This window comes from Cucurbita pepo, chromosome LG15, assembly GCF_002806865.2.
Source record: "Cucurbita pepo subsp. pepo cultivar mu-cu-16 chromosome LG15, ASM280686v2, whole genome shotgun sequence".
Lineage (NCBI taxonomy): Eukaryota > Viridiplantae > Streptophyta > Magnoliopsida > Cucurbitales > Cucurbitaceae > Cucurbita > Cucurbita pepo.
Genome location: NC_036652.1, coordinates 4,643,165 through 4,667,062, shown reverse-complemented (window position 1 = coordinate 4,667,062; position 23,898 = coordinate 4,643,165). Strand labels below are relative to the sequence as shown.

The following is a 23,898-nucleotide window of genomic DNA, read 5'->3' as shown; positions in this document are numbered from 1 at the left end:
ACCCTAAAAACAACTTTTGAAACTGGATAGAAACCCTAAAAACGACTTTTGAAATCTAATAGAAACCCTAAACCCCAAACCCTACAGATAAATTTTGAAATCTGACAGAAACCCTAAACTCCAAATCTTAAAGACAATTTTTGAAACCGGATAGAAACCCTAAACCTTAAAGACAAATTTTGAAACTTGATAGAAACCCTAAACCCCAAACCCTAAACCCTAAAGACAAGTTTTGAAACCCGATAGAAACTCTAAACCCTAAAAACAAATTTTGAAACCCGATAGAAATCCTAAAGACAATATTTGAAACTTGGTAGAAACCCTGAACTCTAAACCCTAACAACATCAAAATTGAACGACGAAAATATATGAAAAGTTCTATTTTAAAATTTTGTTTCTCTAAGAAGTCCCTCTTAGCGTGTGTAGGTCCTAGTTCTATATTGGTTCTTAGACTTTTAAATTTATTTTATTTTAGTCCTTAAACTTTCGAATTATGTCTATTTTCATCCCTAAACTTTCGTGTTAATTTCATTTTAATCCTTGAACTTACGTAACAATAATTTGATCCTAGTTATAGGCTATTTTTGCGATCTAATTTCTACTTCTCTAAAGCTTATCTCTAACCTATCTCTAACCTATCTGACTTGAAATTAGAATCGTATTTGTATTTAAATCAAACCCACCACTTTTTTAAGCTATTAGAAAAATGGGTTTGTATTAATCCAACTTAATTTGTTGGGTTGATAAGGCAAAGATATAATTTTGGATTGGAAATCACATAAACAAAAGTGCACGTTTTATAGTGCCTTTGGGATTGGCTTGTTCTTCATGTGATTTGGACAACATTCTTTGTTTATTAATTATACTAAGTACTTAATTAGTGCTTTAATTTTCTTAAAAGATAAATATTAAGTATAGAAAAGCTTGATTATGTCTTAAAAACATTACTTTGATATCATTTAGGACACATGTTTCCAATCCAAGCGTTTATGTGTGGATTATCAAAACTACTTTTAGTATTAAAAATAAATAATAATGTATACGTAAAGAGAGAAGCTTGTAGAAAAGAAACTATGTGGAAATTTAAAGTTTGTGAAATAATGTGAAATAAAACATGCATACAAGAATTTAAACATTTTTGGGGAATGAAAGTGCTTTTTGTTGCAATTTATAGAAATATATTTGACATCGATAAAGCATTTTCAATTATTCTCTTGTACTGGACTCGAGCACGAATAAATTGTTACCATCTGAAATATTGATAGTTCGAGCTCCACCTTTTATCGTTTAAAGAAATTTGATTTTTTTTTTTTTTTTTTTTTATCTCGACCTGAATGAATAGCTTGGATGTCTAAATAAGTAATGAAGTTCGATGAAGTTTATCCATGTAATTATTTCAGATATCGATAATTTGATCTCCACTAACCATTTGAAAAAAAGATTGATATTTTTTGTCGTGATTTAAATGAATGGCTTGGATGTCTAAACAAGATATGAAAGACCTATGAAGTCGGTACCCAATTCGGGTATAGTTATATGGATAAAGTATCAATTACCATATGAAATATCAGGTTCGATCTCCACCCACTAATCATTGAAAATATTGGGATTTTTTTTTGTTCTGATCATTCATGAATGGCTTTGATGTCTAAACAAGACGTGAAAGGTCAATGAAGTCGATACTCAATCCGAGTATAGTTATACGGATAAACATATCAATTACTATATAAAATATTAGGTTCGATCTCCACCCTCTAATCCTTGAAAAAAGATTGGGTTTTTTGTTTTTATCTAATTGAAGGGCTTGAATGTCTAAACAAGACCCGAAAGGCCACTGAAATTTGTACCTGACGATACGAGTATAGTTCTGTAGATAAAATATTAATTATTATCTGAAATATCAATGATTCGATGGCATCGTTGAAAAAATTGGAACTTTTTTGTTTTGATACAAAGGAATGGTGTGGATGAATGACTAAAGGAGACATGAAAGGGCATTGAAGTGGGAGAGCTTTTATTAAATATCAACATTGATAAACACAATGATCTTTGCCTTTCCACACTTTTTAGTTACATGTTGGTATCATGCTTAACAGTTGTATTCCCTTGTGGAATAACAATCTTCCATTTTCTTTTATAGCCAATTTTGGATTAAAACCATTCAAGTTTAATACTTTAATGCAAAACATTAACGTTTATTCACTGGGTTATGTCTGAATTAACCTCTAATTGTAAGCTTAAACTTGACGGTCATGTGTATGTATGATAATATCTACTAACGATGAGTCTTGACTGTTTCAGTACGCATGTGAAGATATGGGTATGGGTATACACATGCACGCGTGCACACCAGTGTGAGAAGGGGTCACTAGAATAGTCTCGATAATAAGAATTGTTCTATGTAATACTCATCATATAGTTGCACACAGCCACTATCTTCTTTGTAAAGGAGCAATATTTGTACGATTTCACTATTGGTTGAGTAAAATCTTCGATCCCTACGTACCTTTAAAATTTTAGGTCAAATCCGTATAGAATATATTGAATTGATTTATGAGCCACCTTGCACCAATGATTCTACTTCAGCTCACAAAAACACCCTTTGAAGCATAGATAGGCTTCCAAATATGCACTAACCATTCTTTTTGGACTTTGTTTTTCCTTTCTGGATAGTCATAAATGTATGGATTGACCTAATTTTATGGTCTTTTTTTTTTTATTTATATGTAATTATTTCAGTTCTTTATTATTATTATTATTATTTTGCTTCTTTTTCAACTTTTAGGTTTGATTGTGAGTGTGGCTGGCTGGATCTCACTCTTGTGGTTTCTATTAAAGTATAAAAGAAAAAGTTGGATAAGAAAATATTATGAATATGAAAATAATATAAAGTATTCGTTTAGTTTTTTATTACCTATTTTTTAGACGGTTAAGAAGTCGTTACGAACGATCCTTAAGTAACTTTGTTAAGAATGAGAAATAGAATTGGGATTGAAGGTGTGTATTCTTCGTTGATGTTCGTAACGTTTAAATAGTATACAAGCTACCAACTAATACCTACCAATAAGAAAAATATAAACTAATTAAATATTAAGAATAAAATAAAATATACTACTAATCAAGAAAAGGAGTCGAGCCTACTCGAAGGCAATCAATAATGACTAAGACTCCAAAGAAGTCGAGCCTTGATTAAGGGGAGACGTACTTTGTTCGAGGGGAGGTGTTGGATGATGAAAATCCCACATCGGCTAATTTAGGGAATGATCATGCGTTTATAATTCAGGAATACTCTTTCCATTAGTCTGAGGCATTTTGAAGAAGCCCAGAGCAAAACCATGAGAGTTTATACTCAAAGTATAGACAATATCAATATCATACCATTATCGAGAGTCGTCTAGAAATAATATTATTATTATTATATATTCTCCAAATTTTATATCTCAACAAACTTGTTAAAGTTTATGTTATTATAGACATAGCTCTTATGGTATCTTAGCTTTGTAATAGATATCAACTTTTTTTTTTTCCTTTTGTTCTACGATTCGATTTTATTTGCAAATGATTAAATAACATTTTTCGAATATAGCAACACCAATACGTGCACCATTGATGTAGTCATTGATTATTAACGGGATGAGCTTAATCCAACATCGATCGATCAAAGTGTGTCATTTTCTTTGTAGTAGACATTTAGCCAAAATTGGAGATCTATCCATTTTAATAAGAAAAAGGCAATGAATGATACCTTTTTAAAGCATCATTTAGCTAGCAAAAAAAAAAACATGGATCGTTATACACTAAATAGTTAACTAAATAGTTATAGACCCAAGTAATTCGGAAAATGAAATCGATGTACAATTCATTTACAGGTTTACTAAAGTTATTACTCGTTTAATCTCACCTGGGTCTTTCCATTTAACTCTTCTCTTTTCTATTTCAACGATCTCACTCAACAAAAACTAATACCGTATCGCCATCTTACCTAATATCATTAGGAAACAAGTTATTCACCTAACAACTAAACTAAGAACATATCGTTTTCGCTTCAACTTATTGTTGGGTTTCCATGAAGTTAGAAAGTCGTGAGACAAGCAACAACTGACCAACGCTATCTTGCACGGTTTGAAATATAATCGACATATATTCATTCCTATATTAAAGGTTTGAGATCTTTATCGAGAATTGATATACATATATGTTTTCAATTTATGTAATACTAGATGAAGACGGCACAAACGTGTTCATACGAAAGAAATTTGAGGGCACAAATTAATCGATGTACAATAGAAAATATGTTCTAGCTGCATCTATATAAGCATGAGAGACAGAAATTTGACGTAATCAGCTCAAATGAGTAAATGCAAACTTTTAAGTTTTTATTTCCTTTTTGGGATAAAATTTGGCATAAATTATTGCCAAAAACATGGGGCTTAACGTGAAAGCAACTTCTAAATTGGCTCATAACTCCCTTCACATCAAAATGATGCATATCCAAAACAACAATCAAACATTGTACACACCAACATGAAACAAAATATACTCGGTTTATAACCTTTAATAACACTGTAAAAGGATCCCATCAATTACTTAATATATATTAGTCAAACTATATACATACCGGGGGAAGATTAAAATCTCGGACCTTAAATTCGAAGGTATACTTTGACCGGTTAACGCAAATAGATACAATAATATTCACATGTAACTCGTGTGTAATACTCTTTTAATAATAATGGAACTAATTATTCTTCCAAAATTTTGTGAATCGCACTACCATATCAATCCATTTGTTTTAATAACCTCGAATGATAAATTTGGACACTTAATTTGAATTTATTCTTCCAACAGTTAGTATCACATTTTCATCAAATCATTCATATTTGTGAGATACATCGGTTGGATAGGAGAACGAAACATTCCTTATAAAGTGTGGAAATATCTCCCTAGTAGACGTGTTTTAAAAGTCGCGAGGCTGACGCGATACGTAACGAGCCAAAGCAGACAATATTTTCTAGCGGTGGGCTTGGGCTATGGTATTAGAGCCAGATATCAGGTGGTGTGCTCGTTGGTGGCCCTCAAGAAGGGTTGATTGTGAGATCATACATCAGTTGGAGAGGGAAACTAAACGTTTCTTAGAAGGGTGTGGAAATCTAAAAATCATAAGGCTAACGGTGATACGTAACGAGTCAAAGCAGACAATATCTGCTAGCAATGGACTTGGACGGTTACAAATAGTATCAGAGAGAGACACCAGGCTAAGTGCTCGTTGAGTCCCCAAAAGGGGTAGATTGTGAGATCACACATCGGTTGGAGAGGGAAACGAAACATTTCTTACAAGGGGGTGGAAACCTCTCCCTAGTACAAGTGTTTTAAAAATCGTAAAACTAAAATCGATACGTAATGTACCAAAACGAACAATATCTACTATGGAGAAGCTCAAGATGGATCTTGTATAGGAATATAATAAAGTTTCACATTCCCTATATCTTATTAAAGGGTGTATCCAATCTTTGATTGCAAAGGATATCCTTTGAAGAAACTAGTAAATCCCAACACAGCAATCTCAAGTTTCATCCTACACAATGTCTGAATACCATGTGTTCTCTCTCCAGCCAATTTACAAGCTTCAAGTCTGAATACCATGTGTTCTCTCTCCAGCCAATTTACAAGCTTCAAGCTTATGAGAGAGCTATGATTATCTAACCTAACTACATTTTGAGACATGATCATCTAATCCAAGTAATTAGTCACAACTACGAGATATTTACAGAAAGAAGTTAAAAAACATTACAACTAATGCCTACAGCCCAATCAAACAATAATCACTTAGTTTCTATGCTGTCAATGTCAAAAAATATATGGGCACTAAGTGATGCATAGTGAATGGTACAAAGGGTAACATTAATTAAAAACAATACTGATCAAAAGAATCTATGTCAGATCTCTTTCTATCAAGCATAAAACATTTAAAAACAAAATCCCTATAATGTTTGTTGTTTGGAATCCTTAGGAGGCCAAAAGAATAGATTAATCAAAGTTCACTGCATCTCAAAGGGAGTGATCAATACTGTGAAAAAGAAGAGGAAAAAAATAAAGTGTTTTTGGACATTTGGATGACCCCACAATTGTCTCTCTCTAAATCTCTACCGTTCAACCCATTCTTCCCTTGTCTATTTATACACACTTCCTATTTTGTTTAGAGTCTCAAGACTTTGTGTCTTTTCTCGTCAGCATTAGATTACTTCACAAACTTCCCCCTCTGCTTTGCTCTCTTCCTATACTTACTTCCATCAAACATCATTCATCAATGGCTTGCTTGGGGATGATTTGCAGTGAGGTCAGTATCAAATGAAACCAACTTTTCTTTTCTTTGCTCTGTCTCTCTCTCTCTCTCTCTCTCTCTGTGTTTAGAGTTTTGAATATGAAGAAGAAGAAGCACATTTCACAGTGAATTTTGTTTTATGGGTGTACAGAATTTGAAGGATGGTGAGACAAAAGAGAGGGATGTTTGTACTCTTGATGGGACCGTTGATTGGCATGGCCAACCTGCAATCAAATCAAAATCTGGTGGATGGGTTGCTGGGATCATCATACTCTGTAAGACCATATTACCATCTCTCTCTCTCTCTCTCTCTCTCTCTTACACACCCAAAATGACCCATAAATCAACTTATTTCTCTATAAGCTTCTATTAGTAAATTTTCAACATTGAGCACTTAAACCAAGAGTCTATCTCCTACTTGTTTTCTTCATTAGCTTATGGGTGAGAGAGAGAAGAAGAGGAAGAAAGCAGAAAGTGCAGAGCTTATAGTGATATGTAGGAAGTGGTTTCAGAAAAATCGAGAAGTTTTGGTGGGGTGTTAAGAGGGAAAGAGAAATAGTTGTTAATGTTTTGTTTGGATTTGGAAAAGATAAGTGGAGGTTCATACTAGAGATGTGAAACAGCTTCTCACTGATTTAATAAATACAGAAAAGAACAGAAAATGAGAGATATAATAAGGATGGGTTTATTGCCTTACATTTGTCACCACACAACGAGCCAAGTGTTGGAGCCTCCTTGCATGCTACTCTCTCCTCCACCTAATTCAAGCCAGCCCAAATTGACATTAGCTTAGAGAGAGAAGAGAGGGGGCAAGAAACCAAAAATGATGAGAGAGATTTATCAAGAACTATGATTTATTGTCGCATTCACTCCATGGGAGCTGGACGACAAGAGAGGGAGATTTCTTAAGGACTGTGCTTTCTTGCCCCATTGACTCCATGGGAGCTGGACGACAAGAGAGAGAGTTTTCTTAAGAACTGTGCTTTTCTTGCCTCATTGACTCCATGGGAGATGGACGACAAATGAGCGAGTTCCGGAAGAATAACCTTAATAGCTGAGAAAAAAGACGGTATATTACTGATAGGAGTCACAAATCTCTACAAATCTCTACAATAATATGATATAGTCTATTTTGAGGATAAACTTTCATGGGTTTGATCTGGACTTTCCAAAAAAAAATCTCATACGGAGATGTATTTCTTACCTATCAATCGTCACCATTCACTTTTACAGAGGGAGAGATGGGGTATTTACTGAGAGAGATGGGGTAAATGCATGCATCAACCATAGAAGTGTCAGACACGTAATCAACTATTTTGACATGGCATGACGTGGATTTTCCACGTGTCGTTTCAATTACCAAGAAGAATTACACGTGAAATTTAATTAGTCTCAGTTGATGACCCAGAACTCCACACCTCTAAATTTTTTATTTTTTTCCTCCCAGTCTGCCAAAGAGAGAGAGAGAGAAAGAGAGACCATGATTAATGCATACATCAAGCAGAGACGTGTCAGACACGTAATTAACTATTTGGACATGGCATGACGTGGATATTCCACGCGTTGTTTCAATTACCTAGAAGAATCACACAATAATTTAAGTAGGCTAATAAGTTGATGGCCCTCAGCTCCACATCTCTACATTTAATTTTTCTTCTACTTCCCCTTTCTTTTTTTCTGCCTCTTTACCAATCGCTTTTTAAAAATCTACAGAAAAGGACTTGAAAGTATATCATAATACTAAGTTGTAGAGAATTTTTTTCAGAGAAGCCATTAGAGGTTATAGCAGAAAACTGAAGGTAGAGTACTAGAATAGCATCCATCCATAACTTTGTTTGAATTTAAAGCTCATAAGAAACTCTGACATCACAAATATTCTTCTACAAGTAATGGAAAGGAAGCAAATTTATTGCATGTTGCTTAACATTCCTCCATTATCAACCAAGGAAAATGTCTCGCAAGCTGGATGTTAATGTAATGGGAACAGACACGACTCCTTTTGGTGGAACTTACCAAAGAGGAAAGACCTTTTCCTTCAAGTAAAGCAAGGGTCTAAAAGCCATCTAATAGTGAAATTCACGATGGACTTGCTCTTTTACTGTCCGCATATACCATTTTTATTGGTCTTATTGGAGGGAGAGAGGAGTGTAACAAGCTTCCCTTCCTATCATGCACACACCAGGCCATGACTATCTATGATTTGTAGAGAGAGTCCACTTGAGATTCACATAATACTACCACTCACCTTAAAAATTTTGAATCCTAGTCCTCATAGATAACTAAGAAAATAACTGGCCTTTTCACTTCTCAAAGCACTTTCAGCTCTATAGTAGACAACAATGTGATGGGAAAAGCCAACCATTAGGGAAATCAGACTTATACCGAGAAATTTATCATGAATTCACCATAAAATGAAGAACGAACCTAACTAACATCATATTTGGTTCAACCCTGACTTGCTGCTTCTCACAATAATACAGTGAATCAAGGACTTGCTACTCTTGCGTTCTTTGGAGTTGGTGTGAACCTGGTGCTGTTCCTGACAAGGGTTATGCAGCAAAACAATGCCGATGCAGCCAACAGTGTGAGCAAATGGACCGGGACAGTCTATATCTTCTCTCTTGTAGGGGCTTTCCTCAGTGATTCATACTGGGGAAGGTACAAAACTTGCGCCGTTTTTCAGATCATCTTTGTCATTGTAAGTACAGTACGCTAAAACCCTTATAGATTTACCTGCTACTAACAGAAACCTCTCTCTTTAACTGTTTCCTCACCTTTCTTTATTGCAGGGCCTGGCTTCACTTTCCATAACATCACAGCTCTTCCTTATCAAACCAAAAGGCTGTGGGAATGAGGACACTCCATGCGAGTCAAATTCAAAATTGGGGAATGCATTGTTTTACCTCTCCATTTACCTTATTGCTCTGGGAAACGGGGGATATCAACCAAATATTGCCACATTTGGAGCAGACCAATTTGATGAAGAGGACTCCACAGAGGGGCACTCAAAAGTGGCCTTCTTTAGCTACTTTTACTTGGCGCTTAACTTAGGCTCTCTCTTCTCAAACACCATTTTAGGGTACTTTGAAGATGGAGGACTGTGGGCTCTGGGCTTCTGGGTGTCAACTGGCTCAGCTTTTGCAGCCTTGGTTTTGTTTCTTTGTGGAACTCCAAGGTACAGGCACTTCAAACCAAGTGGTAACCCTCTTTCAAGATTCTGCCAAGTCATTGTTGCTGCAGCTAAGAAATCAACGGTCAAGATGACACCAAGTGAAGATGAACTCTACAATGTTGATGCCAAGGACTGTTCAGTGAACCGTGGTAGAAAGATACTTCACACCCATGGATTCAAGTAAGGACATTTACATTTCAGTTCCATTTCTTTAAACAAGTCTGTGTCTCTCTCGCGAACTTCATTCACGCTCATAGAATTTTTTTTATTTAAAAACACAACAAAAAGATCATAGTCTGCATCTCAGTCAAGCTTGTTCTTCTATATATTGTAGGTTTCTGGATAGGGCAGCCTATATCTCATCAAGAGATCTGGATAACCAAGAACGAGGCATTGACAATCCATGGCGCCTGTGTCCCATCACACAAGTGGAAGAGGTCAAGTGCATTTTAAGACTACTTCCTATCTGGCTCTGCACCATAATCTACTCCGTGGTCTTCACTCAAATGGCTTCCCTCTTTGTCGAGCAAGGCGCAGCCATGAACACTGTTGTTTCAAACTTCCATATCCCACCTGCAAGCATGTCGAGCTTCGACATTCTTAGTGTGGCATTTTTCATCTTCCTTTACCGACGAGTCCTAGACCCACTTGCAGGAAAACTCAAAAAATCAGATTCTAAAGGGATTACAGAGCTTCAGAGAATGGGAATTGGTCTCATCATAGCAGTGATGGCAATGGTTTCAGCAGGAATTGTAGAGTGTTATAGGCTAAAGTATGCCAAAGGCGACTGCGCACATTGTGAAGGCTCAAGCTCCTTAAGCATCTTTTGGCAGGTTCCACAGTATGCATTAATAGGAGCTTCCGAGGTCTTCATGTACGTGGGACAATTGGAGTTCTTCAATGCACAAACCCCAGACGGATTAAAAAGCTTTGGTAGTGCACTTTGTATGACATCAATCTCTTTGGGGAATTATGTCAGTAGTCTTCTGGTCACTATGGTTATGAAAATATCAACAGAGGATCACATGCCAGGATGGATTCCAGGAAACCTGAACAGAGGTCATCTAGATAGATTTTACTTCCTCTTAGCTGGATTGACAGTAATTGATTTTGGGGTGTACATTCTCTGTGCTAAATGGTACAAATCTATCAAATTGGAGGGCAAGTGTGAAGAAAATGAAGATCAGGAGCTCATCAAGGTCTGATTTACAGAAATATACACAAAAGCAAGCTTCTTGGATGCATATTTTATCAGTTTGTGTAAGAATAAAAGGAATGGGGCCTGAAGAGTCGGAAAGCTATTCTTGGCTCAACTCTTTGTACCCAATTCTTTCCTCGTTTTACGACATCTAACCAAATAATTTCAAGCCATGTTACTGTAAGAGCAAGGGTGGCGTGTAATGATCAGGCAGATTTCTTGTGCAAGACCTTCATGTTCCCACCTTGTAAATTTCTTCGCTTTATTCATTAAAGGCCTTTGACTTCCTTTTTCTTTTCCCCTTTTGTTTTTCATTTTCTATATGGGAAAGCTAGTATGCACAATCACTGAGCCATCTTTGTTCTATCTACCAAGTTGTGCATGGAAATGAATTACTCACTAACCTGTCTTTTGAAATTGGTACGACGGGAGCGGGTTTTTGTATCTTGTCGCATGTCTACCTAGTAACAATTCAATGCCCATGGACTAGTGTGGCCTTTGATTAATAAACATGGCATGGGAAATATATAAACAGACGGTGCTCTAATCACCAGATATTATCAATCACAAGAAATGTCTAATAAATAGATCAATCAAGTCGATGTTGCAAAAGTATCACTTATAAGCATAATAATCTCCAAAAAGAAAGAACAAAACAAAAAAGCCTCTTTTTACCAGAAAAATCAACCTAGGATCCTACGTACTTGAATGTGGTGAATAGATTCTTTCCGCCAAATTGGTTGAGCTCCACTTTGTACAAGCGTAACGTGGTCTCCATCTACCACGTGACCCTTATCCTGCAAACGTGGGAAATTTAAAACTATATCCTTGAGGATCTATAAACGAAAACACAAGGAAATAAAGACAGAAAAGTAACACAATAAGAAAACTAACCACCAATAACTCGAGTGCTCTGGAGAACGTCTCTTCTGCATCACTTGAAAACTGCATGTAAATGGGCATGACCCCATGATAAAGCACCAGCCTTTGTTTGATCCTATCGCTGGATCAGGCCATAATTTAGTTTCCCGTTTAAAGAAATGATTGGATAAAAATCAAATGAACCTAGATATTCTTCAAGTCGTCAAAAAAATTAAAAATACAGTTAAATGGAGACAGAAAATACACAAATGCTTCGCCCTCCAATCAGCAAATCCAAGTGTGAACTATAACCCATTAAGAGAAAGATAGATCTGGAACTTCACATAAATGGCATGTTAAATAACTAGCCATTTTCAAGGGCAATCTAAGATTTAGACCGGGCGGTAAGTCATGCACCTTGCATTGTTTTATCCCTATCTGGAGTTACAGATGCATAGACGATATCTATCCTGGATCCAGAAAGCTACTATTCAACTACAACTAATATTTATTCTTTATATATATATATATATATATATATAACAAACTGAAGATATATTGATCCAAGAAGCATGCACAAAAGATGGGGAACGAGGTATCCCACAAAGCCAAAGGAGTACAGAAAGGCCTCCCAATTGGCAAAAATATGCCACAAATCATAATTACAAGAAAAAGTTCACATATAAATCAATAGCAAACTCTACATTTTCAACACAAACAATTCATACTTGTCGTCACATATATAAAGTTGACCTGAATCAATAAACTGCATAAATTGAAGTGAAGTAAATATCATGATCAAACATGACATTCAAGGAAATTGCAATATATAACACTACTTCCGAACTTACTCGTCAGTGAAGGCAAAGATAGTAGAGCAGGGCCTGTAATGACTCAAGAGGATAGCCATGGAGCCAGTTCTTGTGAAAACGATGATAGGAGTCTTAAGGGTGTTGGCCATAGTGGTGGTATGGAAAGCAAGCATGTCTCCCATATGTCTCTGTCAGAATATGACGAACACATCAGATTTTGTGAAAAAATAGATAAGTTATTATGATCTAGATTCAAATTAGGTGTTATGAGAAGATTTTAAACCCATTTAGGCAGAACAATTGCCTTCATCCCATGTCCCAACAACATCATAGAAGGAACATATGCTGACTAAGAAAACATAAATACGGAAAAAAAAGAGAGGGCAAAAAAACATATATAAGACAACTTATATTTTACTGATAATAATACAAACCTTGTGGACACTCAATGGATTTGGAGTAGTAGAATTAACTGGAAGAGTAGATTCCATCCTCAAAGCCACGGTGTGCATCACGTTCACAGCCTTCAATGGATACCTAATATTTTTGCCATTATGAATCAAAAGATCAATTTAATATAAAAATGAAGACAATAAGGGAAAAAGAGGAGGTAATTTTTATGGCATCAACAAACAGAAAACAGCCTCAACTTCTTCAATGTTTAGCAATAAGTCAATAACTTGAAGCTCAATTGCAAAACTAGTAGACATAAAAAGCTGGTATGATGATGCGACATCAAGAATGACAGAAATTTTTCATCAACTCCAATCAAATAAGAAAAACGAACATAAGCATAATAATGCAAACGGGATATGGCATATTTCAATATTTGCAAAACGCATTTACAACAAGAAAAGAAACAAAAACATCCTTATACGTTGTTGAAAGATCAAAGCACCTTGTTCCCCACCAATAGGTCCCAACAGAATAAAGTTAGTTTTGAGTTCATTCAAATCATGTACAAAAATACTGCCAAAAAAAAAACCCCGCCCAGATAATGGACTAAGATACATACTTTCCATGAGCAGTTTCTCCTGAAAGCATGATTGCATCAGCACCTTCTCGTACTGCAATAGAAATATCAGAAACCTCAGCTCTAGTTGGTGTGGGATGATCAATCATGCTTTCCAGCATGTTTGTTGCTACAATAACTGGTTTCTGCATGCTCTGACACCTTTTGATAATAGTTTCCTGACAGACAAGCAATGTGAAGTACCATTATATGATGTAATATGATAGAATGTTAGTCCTGTTATCCTATTAACTTTACAGTCCTTGCCTACATTACTTTTAGTTTCGGTAACAAATGGAAGCTTCGTTTCTTACTGAAAAAATTAAATGACGATTCTTTATTTCCTTGGAGTATCAAATGCTCAGTGTCATATCTCTAGCACCAATTTATTTAATTCCGAACTAATACCTTTTCAAAGAAACTTAAACAATTTGGAAATAGATGAATTCCTATCTTCGTGTATTAACATTTAAAAAGTAGAAGTCATTGCACTTCATGAAAACCAACAATCTTAAACTTTGGAATCAAGCAGTGAATTCAAGGTTTTGTTGACACATTTTTTTATAAACAACTTCATTGATGAATGAAATTACACCAGAAGGAAAATAAATCCCAATCCAAGTGAGTTAAAAAAGACATCTCCAATTGGACAAAAGAGAGTCAAAGCTGTAAGAAGAAATAGGCAATTTACACCAAGATATCGTACTGAAAATAACATGATCTAAGAAAATATCAAAAGGATGCACTTCATCGATGAAGATATGACTATTTCGCTAAATTCTCCAATGAGGTGCATTATAAGAGCCTCATCCTTCCTTCGTTGGTGCACAAAACAATTATCCTTTCCTACGAAATCCTCTTGGTTTCCATGAAAAACTTTTAAGACTATTGTCCAATTCCAACCCTCTAGAAATTACATAAACTTACTCAAAAATTGCAATTTCCATCGGACTACAAGACGATGCAATTTCTCTCCTCAAAAAGTTTAAATAAATATAAAGGAAGGATACATAAGCTACAAACAAGTATTTCCAAAATTTACGAAATTTACTCCTATATTTTAAAAATAGTTCAAAACACTCTTGGGTTCATTTTTTGCTCGTTCCATCAATTCGTTAGTTGTCATAAGAATTTTCTTTTTATCTCTCTTTCAAAGAAAAATTCGTCAATAAATGGGTCGTAATCAGCTGTATTTCTCATTCGTCATTCTCTCTTTCCAAGCTCTCATACTCGCCAGGGTTGAGGAGGCAGTCCATGAACTAATTGGAACTCAAATTGCGTATACACAAAAAAAGGCTCACTTTCTACTTTCTACCTCCGCGTTTTGTGCCCAATTCTTGTGGGGTAAACGGAGCCCTTCTACTTCTAATTAAAGGCNCCCCCCCCCCCCCCCCCCCCAATTTATCTGTCATGTTTGGATTAAGCTGCTAGGTTTGGGGGTGGAAGTGAAAACCAAAAAATTGAAAAAACCACACAACTGACCGAAACTGCCATTAGTTTGGTTTGGCAGTTATAAATAAACCTATTATATTCTGTTGGTTTCTCCTTTTGAAAAAAACCAACCAAATGTGTCCGAGCCTACCAGTACTATCTACATAAAAATTCATACATTGTATTAGCGACCCAGTGGCTTCGAAATCTCTCCAGCATCGCTGGTGACATGCATTCAAGTTTCGTGAAACACAGTTAACTATTTCCATTTCAGTTATTTACACATGACAGGTGTTTTTGTGAGATGGGGCAGAGAGAAATTAGACTTAGAAGCTATAATGCAAAAGATCTCAAGGATGTTTGGAAGCTAGCTTTGGCTTCTAACTGGTGTATTCTTTTCAAAATTCTGTAAAATTATAATTGATTTATGATCAATGCCAATTCTAGTCTTTTCTATGTCGAGACACAAATCATGTAACCAAAAAGGTTAATCTGGAACTGGAACTAATGTTGCAAAATGGAAGGGTGATGGTTGATAGAGTACTAGTAACCATAGAGTTTTACCTGCAATAAAGGAACTTCCTCGATTGGAAGTTCAGCCCCAAGGTCTCCACGAGCTACCATTGCCTAAAAAGTCAAATAAACTAATTAGTTTCAACTCAGAACCCGACGATGAGCGTGAACAGTAACATGCGAAACAAAAGCAAGCCAAGAACATATTAACATATATGAATAGATAAATGTTCCTTGAGAATGTAATAGAAAGCCTAACTTGTAGCCAGAAATCATCATGCATAAGTTCAAATCTATATCACTTGAAAATAGTTGGCAAGAGTAATACAATTACAATTCTATAGTGTATGTAAACATAGTCACATATAACACTCTTAAGTAGTCTAAGTTAATAAAAATGTCAATCCATGTTTCATCGTTTTCAGTAGACCTGATCCTTTCCAAAAAGAAAGCTCCGCTCATTTTCATTGTGGGAGTGCGTCGTGAGTCCTTTTCTTTTTAATATCTTCAGTGTTATTTTTTCTTTGTTCTTTCCTTTTTTTTTTTTTTTTTTTAAAAAAAAAATAAGAAACAGAAAATTTCATCAAAACCATAGGGAATAGTAACTTTGATTAATCTAAAAAGGAAACCATTCATGAAAGCACGCTTAGGAAAATAGTTCCTAGACAAGCCTTTAAATTATATGATTTCTATTTAAATTAAGCCTTGTTTCTCATATTGCTCAAGGTAATGTCTCGACTTAATCTACTAAGAGAAAGCTTTGACGCCACTTATAGCCTTTAAAAACATTGTTGGTGGTGTGCCACAGGTTGACCATCATCCATTTCTTTCCTTTTAATAGCGTATTAACATTTGATAAAATATTTTTGGTCATTTAAACAATTTTATCAATTTCACAGTCACATAGTCGAAAATGTTCATGATAAACAAAAAATTAAAATGAACTTTGGTTCATTTACTATGAGATGGTGTTTGTAAACAATATGGTGATAGCCACCAATCAATTATAACCCACACGAAATCTCATTGGTGTTCTAATGGTGATGTATATTGAAATATTTTATTAGAATTATTGAACCAAGGAAGTAGAAAGCTAACCCCATCTGATGCTGAAAGTATTGAATGAAGATTAGGTATTGAGTCTGCACTTTCAATTTTTACAATCACATGAATATCTGCATTACAGCCTGCAAAAAATATACATTTATTTCTTATGAGCATGAGATGAAGCATAGATGTCCTCAAATGGGAATAGGCAATGAACATTAATATATACAAATATGTACTTTTCAGATAGTCTTTCAGCTCATGGACCACTCTAGCATCCTTTACAAAAGAAACAGCATAAAAATCAACCTGATTATCCACCCCAAACTTTATATCATCCCAGTCCTTGTCTGCACCACGAAAGATTTCAAAGATTAAAAGTTGACAATACATATAAATGTGTATAGATGATACTAAATTCTAGGCTATATTATACATATGGTCCTCGTACTTTACCACTTTTAACATTTTGGTATCTATCCTTTTATTTGTTGCATTTTGGTACATGTTCTATGGACGTACCAATTCAGTCCCTCGAGTCAATATCCATTTAAATATTAACAAAATGCTGATATAGCATCACGTGAATACTGAGATGTTGCCACGTCCACTTTTTGTGCATACACAACCATACAACATACCAAGTTATCACTACAACTACACTGTAACATGCCAATCTATGTAACTCTTTAACAAGATAATAATGTTAGGGACTAAAGCTGATATGTTTATAAAAGTATGAAGACTAAAATGAAAATAAAGGAATACAGGCATTAAAGGTGTCTAAGTAAAAAGACTAGAATTGCAATTTAACCTAAATTCTATAAATGCAACATTGATGTTAAATACTGAACATACCTGTTATAGAAGGCAATGTCGCACTTTTTCCACGAACATTCAAATGGCGCCTTGATTTGAGTTCGCCGCCATCAATGACTACACAATTAACCAAATCATTTGTCTTCGACTTAACAGTCAATGAGATCATTCCACCTAGAGTATGAAAAAGAAATTTAGTTTTGAGACACTAGAATAGGCAACTGTAATTTTATAACTCATCAGCTAAAAACCATAAATAACTAGACTTTATTTCAACTAGTCAACCATATATAACATTTGATCAAAACTTCAAGATATTTAAGCATATCCGTTTGAGGATGCACAAGTGCATGCCCTCATCTAATCTTGGAGCCTCATATATCAACTTTCAATGCAATTGAATGGCACATTAAATTGTACAGAGAATGAAGATTTTATTCGTCTATTCAAAAGTAAAGGTCTAAATTGGTTTATGCATTTGATAAGCAGAAAACTGCATGAATAAAAGATGTCGAGATCTTTAATACCTTCGGCCCTGTTGTCTTTTAAAAGTTAATTTAGGAAGATTAAACTCTGTTTTAAGAGTTTTGCCACTGTTCGTAAGTTGCGTTACTGTAAGTTTAGTATTCATTTACTGTTGTGTTTAATAAGCTGCCTAATAGCCTATATAAATTAGACCATTGGCTGTATTGAGGCTCAGTATTAATAAAAATTGTCTCCAAGAATCTTATTCAAGAATTAATCTACGCTACATGAGCTAACAATAACATAAAACAAGTCACTGATTGAGAAAGGTTGTATCATACATTGTCAGCACCAATGTGAAACAAACAGGAGAAATATACTCACCATCAACAAGCACACTATCGCCAACTTCTACATCATTTATAAAGTCGTCATAGTTAACACTAACAGTGTCTTCTGTGCTGACTCCTCTTTTGATTGTGAAGTTAAATTCTTGTCCATCTTTGAGCAAGATTGGTTTAGGTACATCTCCACTTCGAACCTCAGGGCCCTGAATGAAACAAATATTAGTATGATGCAGTAATTACAATACCAAGAGCATAGATCATTAATTCAAAAGGTAGAATAGAGAGACATAAACTGAAGATTGAGATACAACTAAATCTTTTGTACCAGTGCGCAAATGGATTCAACAATGGTGATCATCATTTCTATAAAAGATCAAGTTTGAGATTAAACTTCAACAAAGAAATCTCACTAATAAATGAGAGCGCACGTATGAATAGCAAGTTCAAGAAACTTGCACAACCATTTAATTCAAATATCGTATGGTTAAGAGTTTAAAACCAATATGAAGTTTTAACATCGGTCCCGTCTGTACTAGTTATAATCCAGCGTTCAATAAACATATAGAAGTTAGAAAACATACCTTTGTGTCAAGCATAATGGCTATAACTTTGTCTTTAAATTGTGCGTTATATTCCTTGACCAAATCAATGGTTTTCTGGTGGGTAGAATGATCACCGTGGGACATGTTTAAACGTGCCACATTCATACCCATCTCTGCCAATTTCCATATCATTTCACGTGAACTTGTGGAAGGACCAATGGTGCAGACTATCTTAGTTTTCCTTCTAGATTTCGTGGTTAACTTCATCCTACTAAGAGGGAATCCATTAGATTGATGATCAAAGGTAGAGTTCGAAATGTCCTGATCCTGAACCAAATAAAAATCTCACTCTTAGAACCGTGATGCATCAAACATCACAATAAGAAAGAACACAACATCACATTTAAGTTTTACTGGAAAAAAGAAATATGAGAATAAACAGCATCAGACTCCAGAATCTAAGATTCATTTATTTTTCCAGCGCAGTCCAAAAATATTTCACGAAATGAAACTGAGGAAAACACATCAATCTCATAATATCCATAAAACTCGATGCATGTACAAGAGCCAGTAAATCTCCAGAACAAAACAGAGAAAAGTATCAACATCAGCCAAAAACAAGCCTCAAATAAGCATCAGAAAAAACAAACAGAACAGAACATAAAGAAATTAAACTCACAGTGTCCAGAGAGCCTTTATACGACGCAACATCCTGCTTCTCGGCTATTCTCGAGCATCTAATCAAAGCGATTTGTTTCGATTGCACATACATCCTTCCACTCTTCGCTTCAATACCAAACGCATCAGAAACGTTTCTACACGATGCAAGGCGGTCAGCAACTCTGGTAGAATCAGATTTCAGTAGCGGCACTCCCGTAGAGAGATAAAACGTAGCCATTGAAAGAAACCTCTAACAGAACGAATGGCAGAGAGAGAGAGAGTATTTGCCCGGAGAAGTTCGAGAATCCTGAAGAGAAGGATAATCTCCAGCTACAAATGCAGTGGAAGAAGCGAAACGGTGGTGGTCTCACTTCCGCCGGCCAGCGAGTACGGCGGCGGTGGGCGGTGGGCGGTGGGCGGTGGGCGGTGGAGTCTTGTTATACAAAGACAAGAAGGCCAGAGGTTTTGAGGACAGTTAGGGGTCTTTCTCTGTATCTCTTTTCCCTCAATTCTTTCATATTTTATACTCTTCCCTTNTTTTTTTTTTTTTTTTTTTTTTTTTATCTTATTTTAAATAATAATTCAAAATATATTTATAAACTAGTCGTATTATTAATTAATTTATAAACCTATTCTATTTATAAAAAATTATCTAATTTTATTTTCAATATATATTATATTATACATATAATTTAATTAAATTTATAATATTATTATATATTAAACCCTTTTTAATATAATTATATTTTTTTTTTCATTTTTGGGAATGACTAAAAATTAAGATTATTGTTAAAAATTTGTGAGAAAAAAAAATAATTTTCAAAATTAAAAATTAAAAACCATACAAATTATGAAATATTCGAGAGAGTAATTTTAATGAATTATTTACTCATTTTTGTAATAGTACATGTAGCTACGTTAATAAATATTATATTAATACTAATGTACGTGTATAATTCAATTAATTAAAAGAATCATAAAACATATTTTTAACTTAAAAATTTTAGAGTATCGATTAAAACATTCAATTAATTATTATAATAATAATTTAAACCATATAGTTAAAATTATTTATGGATAGTTTTCGCTTAAAATTATTTAAATATAATGTATATAAATTAGAGGAAAAAAATATGATAATCAAATAGATAATAACGAATAAGTTCCTATAAAAAAAATTTGAAAAAATAATTTTATTTTTGATAATGTTAAGTTAATTTTAAATAAAATTAAATGAAAATAATTAACCAACACAAGGCGACGAGGGGGAGTTTGCAATTATTTATTTATTTATTTATTTTTCTAGAAATGAAAAAACCAATGGTCCATATTCGGCGTGGAATGTACGCGCCAAGGAGCGAGTGTGCCGCCAAATAAAAAAATATCTTTTTTTATTAGTGACTGGCATATCGTACATTTCCGAAGATTCTTTCGAAATTAAAATCGAAGATTCCATGGGATATTTTTCTGATCTGGCTTCACTGTTGCCACGTGTCAATAGAACTCATCCAACGGCCAGAAATGTGTATTCTCTCTCTCTCTCTCACATCCAAAATTTCTACCAGACATTTGGCATTTATTTATTTAATATTTAATTAAATTTTTTATTTTATCAAATTCATCTTTAAACTTAAATAAATAACTTATTAATTGGAAAAATTACTTTATTTTTGTTTTTTTTTATATTTTATTAATTTTATTAAGAGAAACAAATATTTAATGATAGAGGGTTAAATTGTAATTTTATTTTTCTAAATTTATAACAATTTCCTAATTTTATAGAAGTTATTTTAATGAGGTTTTTAAATTTTTTGTCTTTTATTTCTTTAAATTATTTTTTAAATTATAGCCCAATTTTCAAAGCTCTAATTCCTAATCCATTTAAGGCATGTAAACGTTTTACCTTCCTCTTAATAATTATTAAAAATAAATAAAATTTAGTTTTAATGTCTTTACTTATTATGTTAGACAAATACGACACTCCACAATGGTATGATATTGTTCACTTTGAGCATAAGCTCTCGTGGCATTGCTTTGGGCTTCCCCAAATGCCTCACACCAATGAATTTAGTATAATCATGATCATTCTCTAAATTAGTCGATGTGGGACATCCATCATCCAACAATATGATTATTTGATCCATAAATTTGAACATGTCAAAATATTGACGGAAAAATAATGAAACTCGTCTCAGAGAAGAAGAAAAAAAAACGCTAACAGTTTGAACGTGTCTAGTTATATGAAATTAGGTTCAAATGTCTTTATTTGAAAATACATGGAAGGTGTGATATGTGTCATATATAACTCTTTTTTCAATAAATTAAAACGTGAGCTGACGTGGAAACTCATTTAAAAGAAAATAAAATAAAATAAAAAAACTGACGTGGAAACTCAAGTCATGTAAGTCTTTCATCCATAAATTTAAATGTAAGCTGACGTGGAAATTAATTTGAGAGGAAATAAATAAATGATAATTCTATGGGCCAAATCTAATAACGGTACGTGGATATACAAAACTATGTTCTGATGACTTTACTGTGTGACTGGTTAAAAATAACCTGCCATTTCTGATCCTGTCAGAAATCTGACAGTTGACAGTGACAGCTGAAACTAAAATTAAAAAAAAAAAACATTAATAATTCAATGAATTTAGNTTTTTTTTTTTTTTTTTTTTTTTTTTTTTTTTTTTTTTTTTTTTTTTTTTTTTTTTTTTGTAGAAATTAGATAACAACAACCCTACATTCTCATTCTCGAGATTTAAGGTTATTCATGTCATGCAGTAATTTCTTCGATTCTATGGCTATATGGTTCATCGAGAAAAGAGATCGAGCTTCAAGAAATAGTAAATAGTTTTTAAAATATACAAATCTTCAAAAGTAATTTGGACTTATTATATAACAATCACTATTACTCTTCTAATTAACTTTGACATTTTTTTTTCCATCTTTGGATCAAATTTTCCGGAGAATATAAATATATATATTTTTTTAGTACGGAAAGATTAGAATATATATATATATATATATATATATTCTAATCCGATAAAGTGTAGTTTTTACCGTATTTGCCCTCTGTTTTTTTTTTTTTTCTAATACATGATTATTAAAAAAAAAAACGTAATTCTAAAATAATTATAATTAGTTTTCTAAAAGATTAAAATTACCTAAAACCGTTTAATATAACGGTAGTCTTTCTCAAAAATATACAAATTAAACCAATCTATCAATGTTGGAGATCGTTTGATTGAAGGTTTAATTTAAGAGCCTTGAAATAATAAATTTCGGAATAAGATATCTGAGAATAAAATAATTATATTTCGTGTTGAATAAAAAATACCATCAAAATTTTATTAAAAAAAAAACCCCAACTTTTTGACGTTTTGAATCCTGAACTATCATAAACCGAGGCTAATAGGGAGTGATAATTTTTTAGTCATAGCAAACATTAGTAACAAAAAAAAATTATATTAAAAGAGTTAAGGTTAACAAAATGGCTCGAGTCTCGAGAAAGTAACATTAAAATATCATTTAAAAGGTATGACTCAATCTAGGGGTTCTCCTTGCAGCCCGAAGGGTACAAACGCTCCCATCAACGAACTACGACTTATGATCCATTTGTATAACAAAGAATAGGTATAAAAATATTCAACAAGCCGTCGTTCATTGAAACTACTCCTATGCAATGTTTCTTAAGTTACGTGCTCATTCAGGGTCATGGAGTTGACTAATTTCATGACTTGAATCATTTCTAGTCCTATTAGATTCTTCAAGTACATATAACCTATTTACTCTCTACGGTTTATCCGATGCTCGCGCTTTCTACCCGTAAATTGGGGTACTACCCTAGTTACTCTCTACGGTTTATCCGATGATCGCGCTTTCTGCCCGTAAATTGGGGTACTACCCTACTTACTCTCTACGGTTTATCCGATGATCGCGCTTTCTGCTCGTAAATTGGGGTACTACCCTACTTACTCTCTACGGTTTATCCGATGATCGCGCTTTCTGCCCGTAAATTGGGGTACTATCCTACTTACTCTCTACGGTTTATTCGATGATCGCGCTTTTTGCCCGTAAATTGGGGTACTACCCTACTTACTCTCTACGGTTTATCCGATGATCGCGCTTTCTTCCCGTAAATTGGGGTACTACCCTACTTACTCTCTACGGGTTATCCGATGATCGCGCTTTCTTCCCGTAAATTGGGGTACTACCCTACTTACTCTCTATGGTTTATTCGTTGATCGCGCTTTCTACCCGTAAATTGGGGTACTACCCTACTTACTCTCTACGGTTTATCTGATGATCGCACTTTCTACCCGTAAATTGGGGTACTCTAAACTCTAAACTGAGTCTAGCAAGTATGGAGGAGTCGTTCCACATCTCAAATTCTGTCTCTAAACAGCCAAGACTTCCATTGAATCACAGAACTAGGTAATAATGTAAGTATCAGTCCCCTGTTCTTCTTGATTTACAAAACTCTCATCACTTTGTCGACACGATCATATTAGGATCGCACAACTTATAGACTCAATTTAGATAAACACGAAGAACACAAGACATCGAAATGGAAAACTCCAAGGATTTGTTTATAGATAAATTCAATAGTTAGAGAACTAAATTGAAGAATGCATCACAGAAAAAACTAAATTAAAGAATACGGAAGATTTCGTCAGGATAGAGGCAAGCAATATCAA

At 34.1% G+C, this 23,898-nt stretch overlaps 2 protein-coding genes across 4 annotated transcripts; one reads left to right on the top strand and one right to left on the bottom strand.

Moving 5' to 3' along the window:
* Nucleotides 1–5,485: 5,485 nt before the first annotated feature.
* Nucleotides 5,486–10,992, top strand: LOC111811461 (protein NRT1/ PTR FAMILY 7.3-like). The gene is made up of 5 exons (XM_023698321.1): nt 5,486–6,337; nt 6,474–6,597; nt 8,803–9,020; nt 9,112–9,674; nt 9,829–10,992. The coding sequence occupies exons 1-5, from the start codon at nt 6,308–6,310 to the stop codon at nt 10,697–10,699; spliced, it is 1,806 nt and encodes a 601-aa protein (XP_023554089.1). The 5' UTR covers nt 5,486–6,307; the 3' UTR covers nt 10,700–10,992.
* Nucleotides 6,879–19,640, bottom strand: LOC111811460 (pyruvate kinase isozyme G, chloroplastic-like). Of its 3 annotated transcripts, none has more exons than XM_023698318.1 (13): nt 19,221–19,640; nt 18,581–18,868; nt 18,037–18,202; nt 17,227–17,361; nt 16,608–16,718; nt 16,420–16,508; nt 15,373–15,435; nt 13,381–13,556; nt 12,800–12,902; nt 12,405–12,553; nt 11,587–11,695; nt 11,397–11,489; nt 6,879–7,080 (listed from the first exon to the last, which is right to left on the bottom strand). In XM_023698318.1, the coding sequence occupies exons 1-13, from the start codon at nt 19,437–19,439 to the stop codon at nt 6,958–6,960; spliced, it is 1,824 nt and encodes a 607-aa protein (XP_023554086.1). In that variant the 5' UTR covers nt 19,440–19,640; the 3' UTR covers nt 6,879–6,957. The 3 variants fall into 3 exon arrangements, with proteins under 3 accessions (XP_023554086.1, XP_023554087.1, XP_023554088.1); XM_023698319.1 differs by lacking the exon at nt 6,879–7,080 and adding an exon at nt 7,120–7,376; XM_023698320.1 differs by lacking the exon at nt 6,879–7,080 and having other exon boundaries at nt 11,217–11,489; nt 19,221–19,639.
* Nucleotides 19,641–23,898: the final 4,258 nt, after the last annotated feature.

Bases quoted from the DNA above. Each gene is read 5' to 3' on its own strand.
- LOC111811461 (XM_023698321.1), top strand. From the start codon at position 6,308: ATGGCTTGCTTGGGGATGATTTGCAGTGAG. The intron at 6,338-6,473 runs GTCAGTATCAAA...ATGGGTGTACAG, and splicing joins TGGGGATGATTTGCAGTGAG to AATTTGAAGGATGGTGAGAC. The intron at 9,021-9,111 runs GTAAGTACAGTA...TCTTTATTGCAG, and splicing joins TTCAGATCATCTTTGTCATT to GGCCTGGCTTCACTTTCCAT.
- LOC111811460 (XM_023698318.1), bottom strand. From the start codon at position 19,439: ATGGCTACGTTTTATCTCTCTACGGGAGTGCCGCTACTGAAATCTGAT. The intron at 15,436-16,419 runs GTTAGCTTTCTA...TTGACTTTTTAG, and splicing joins TACTTTCAGCATCAGATGGG to GCAATGGTAGCTCGTGGAGA. The intron at 11,490-11,586 runs GTTAGTTTTCTT...CCACGTTTGCAG, and splicing joins GAGCACTCGAGTTATTGGTG to GATAAGGGTCACGTGGTAGA.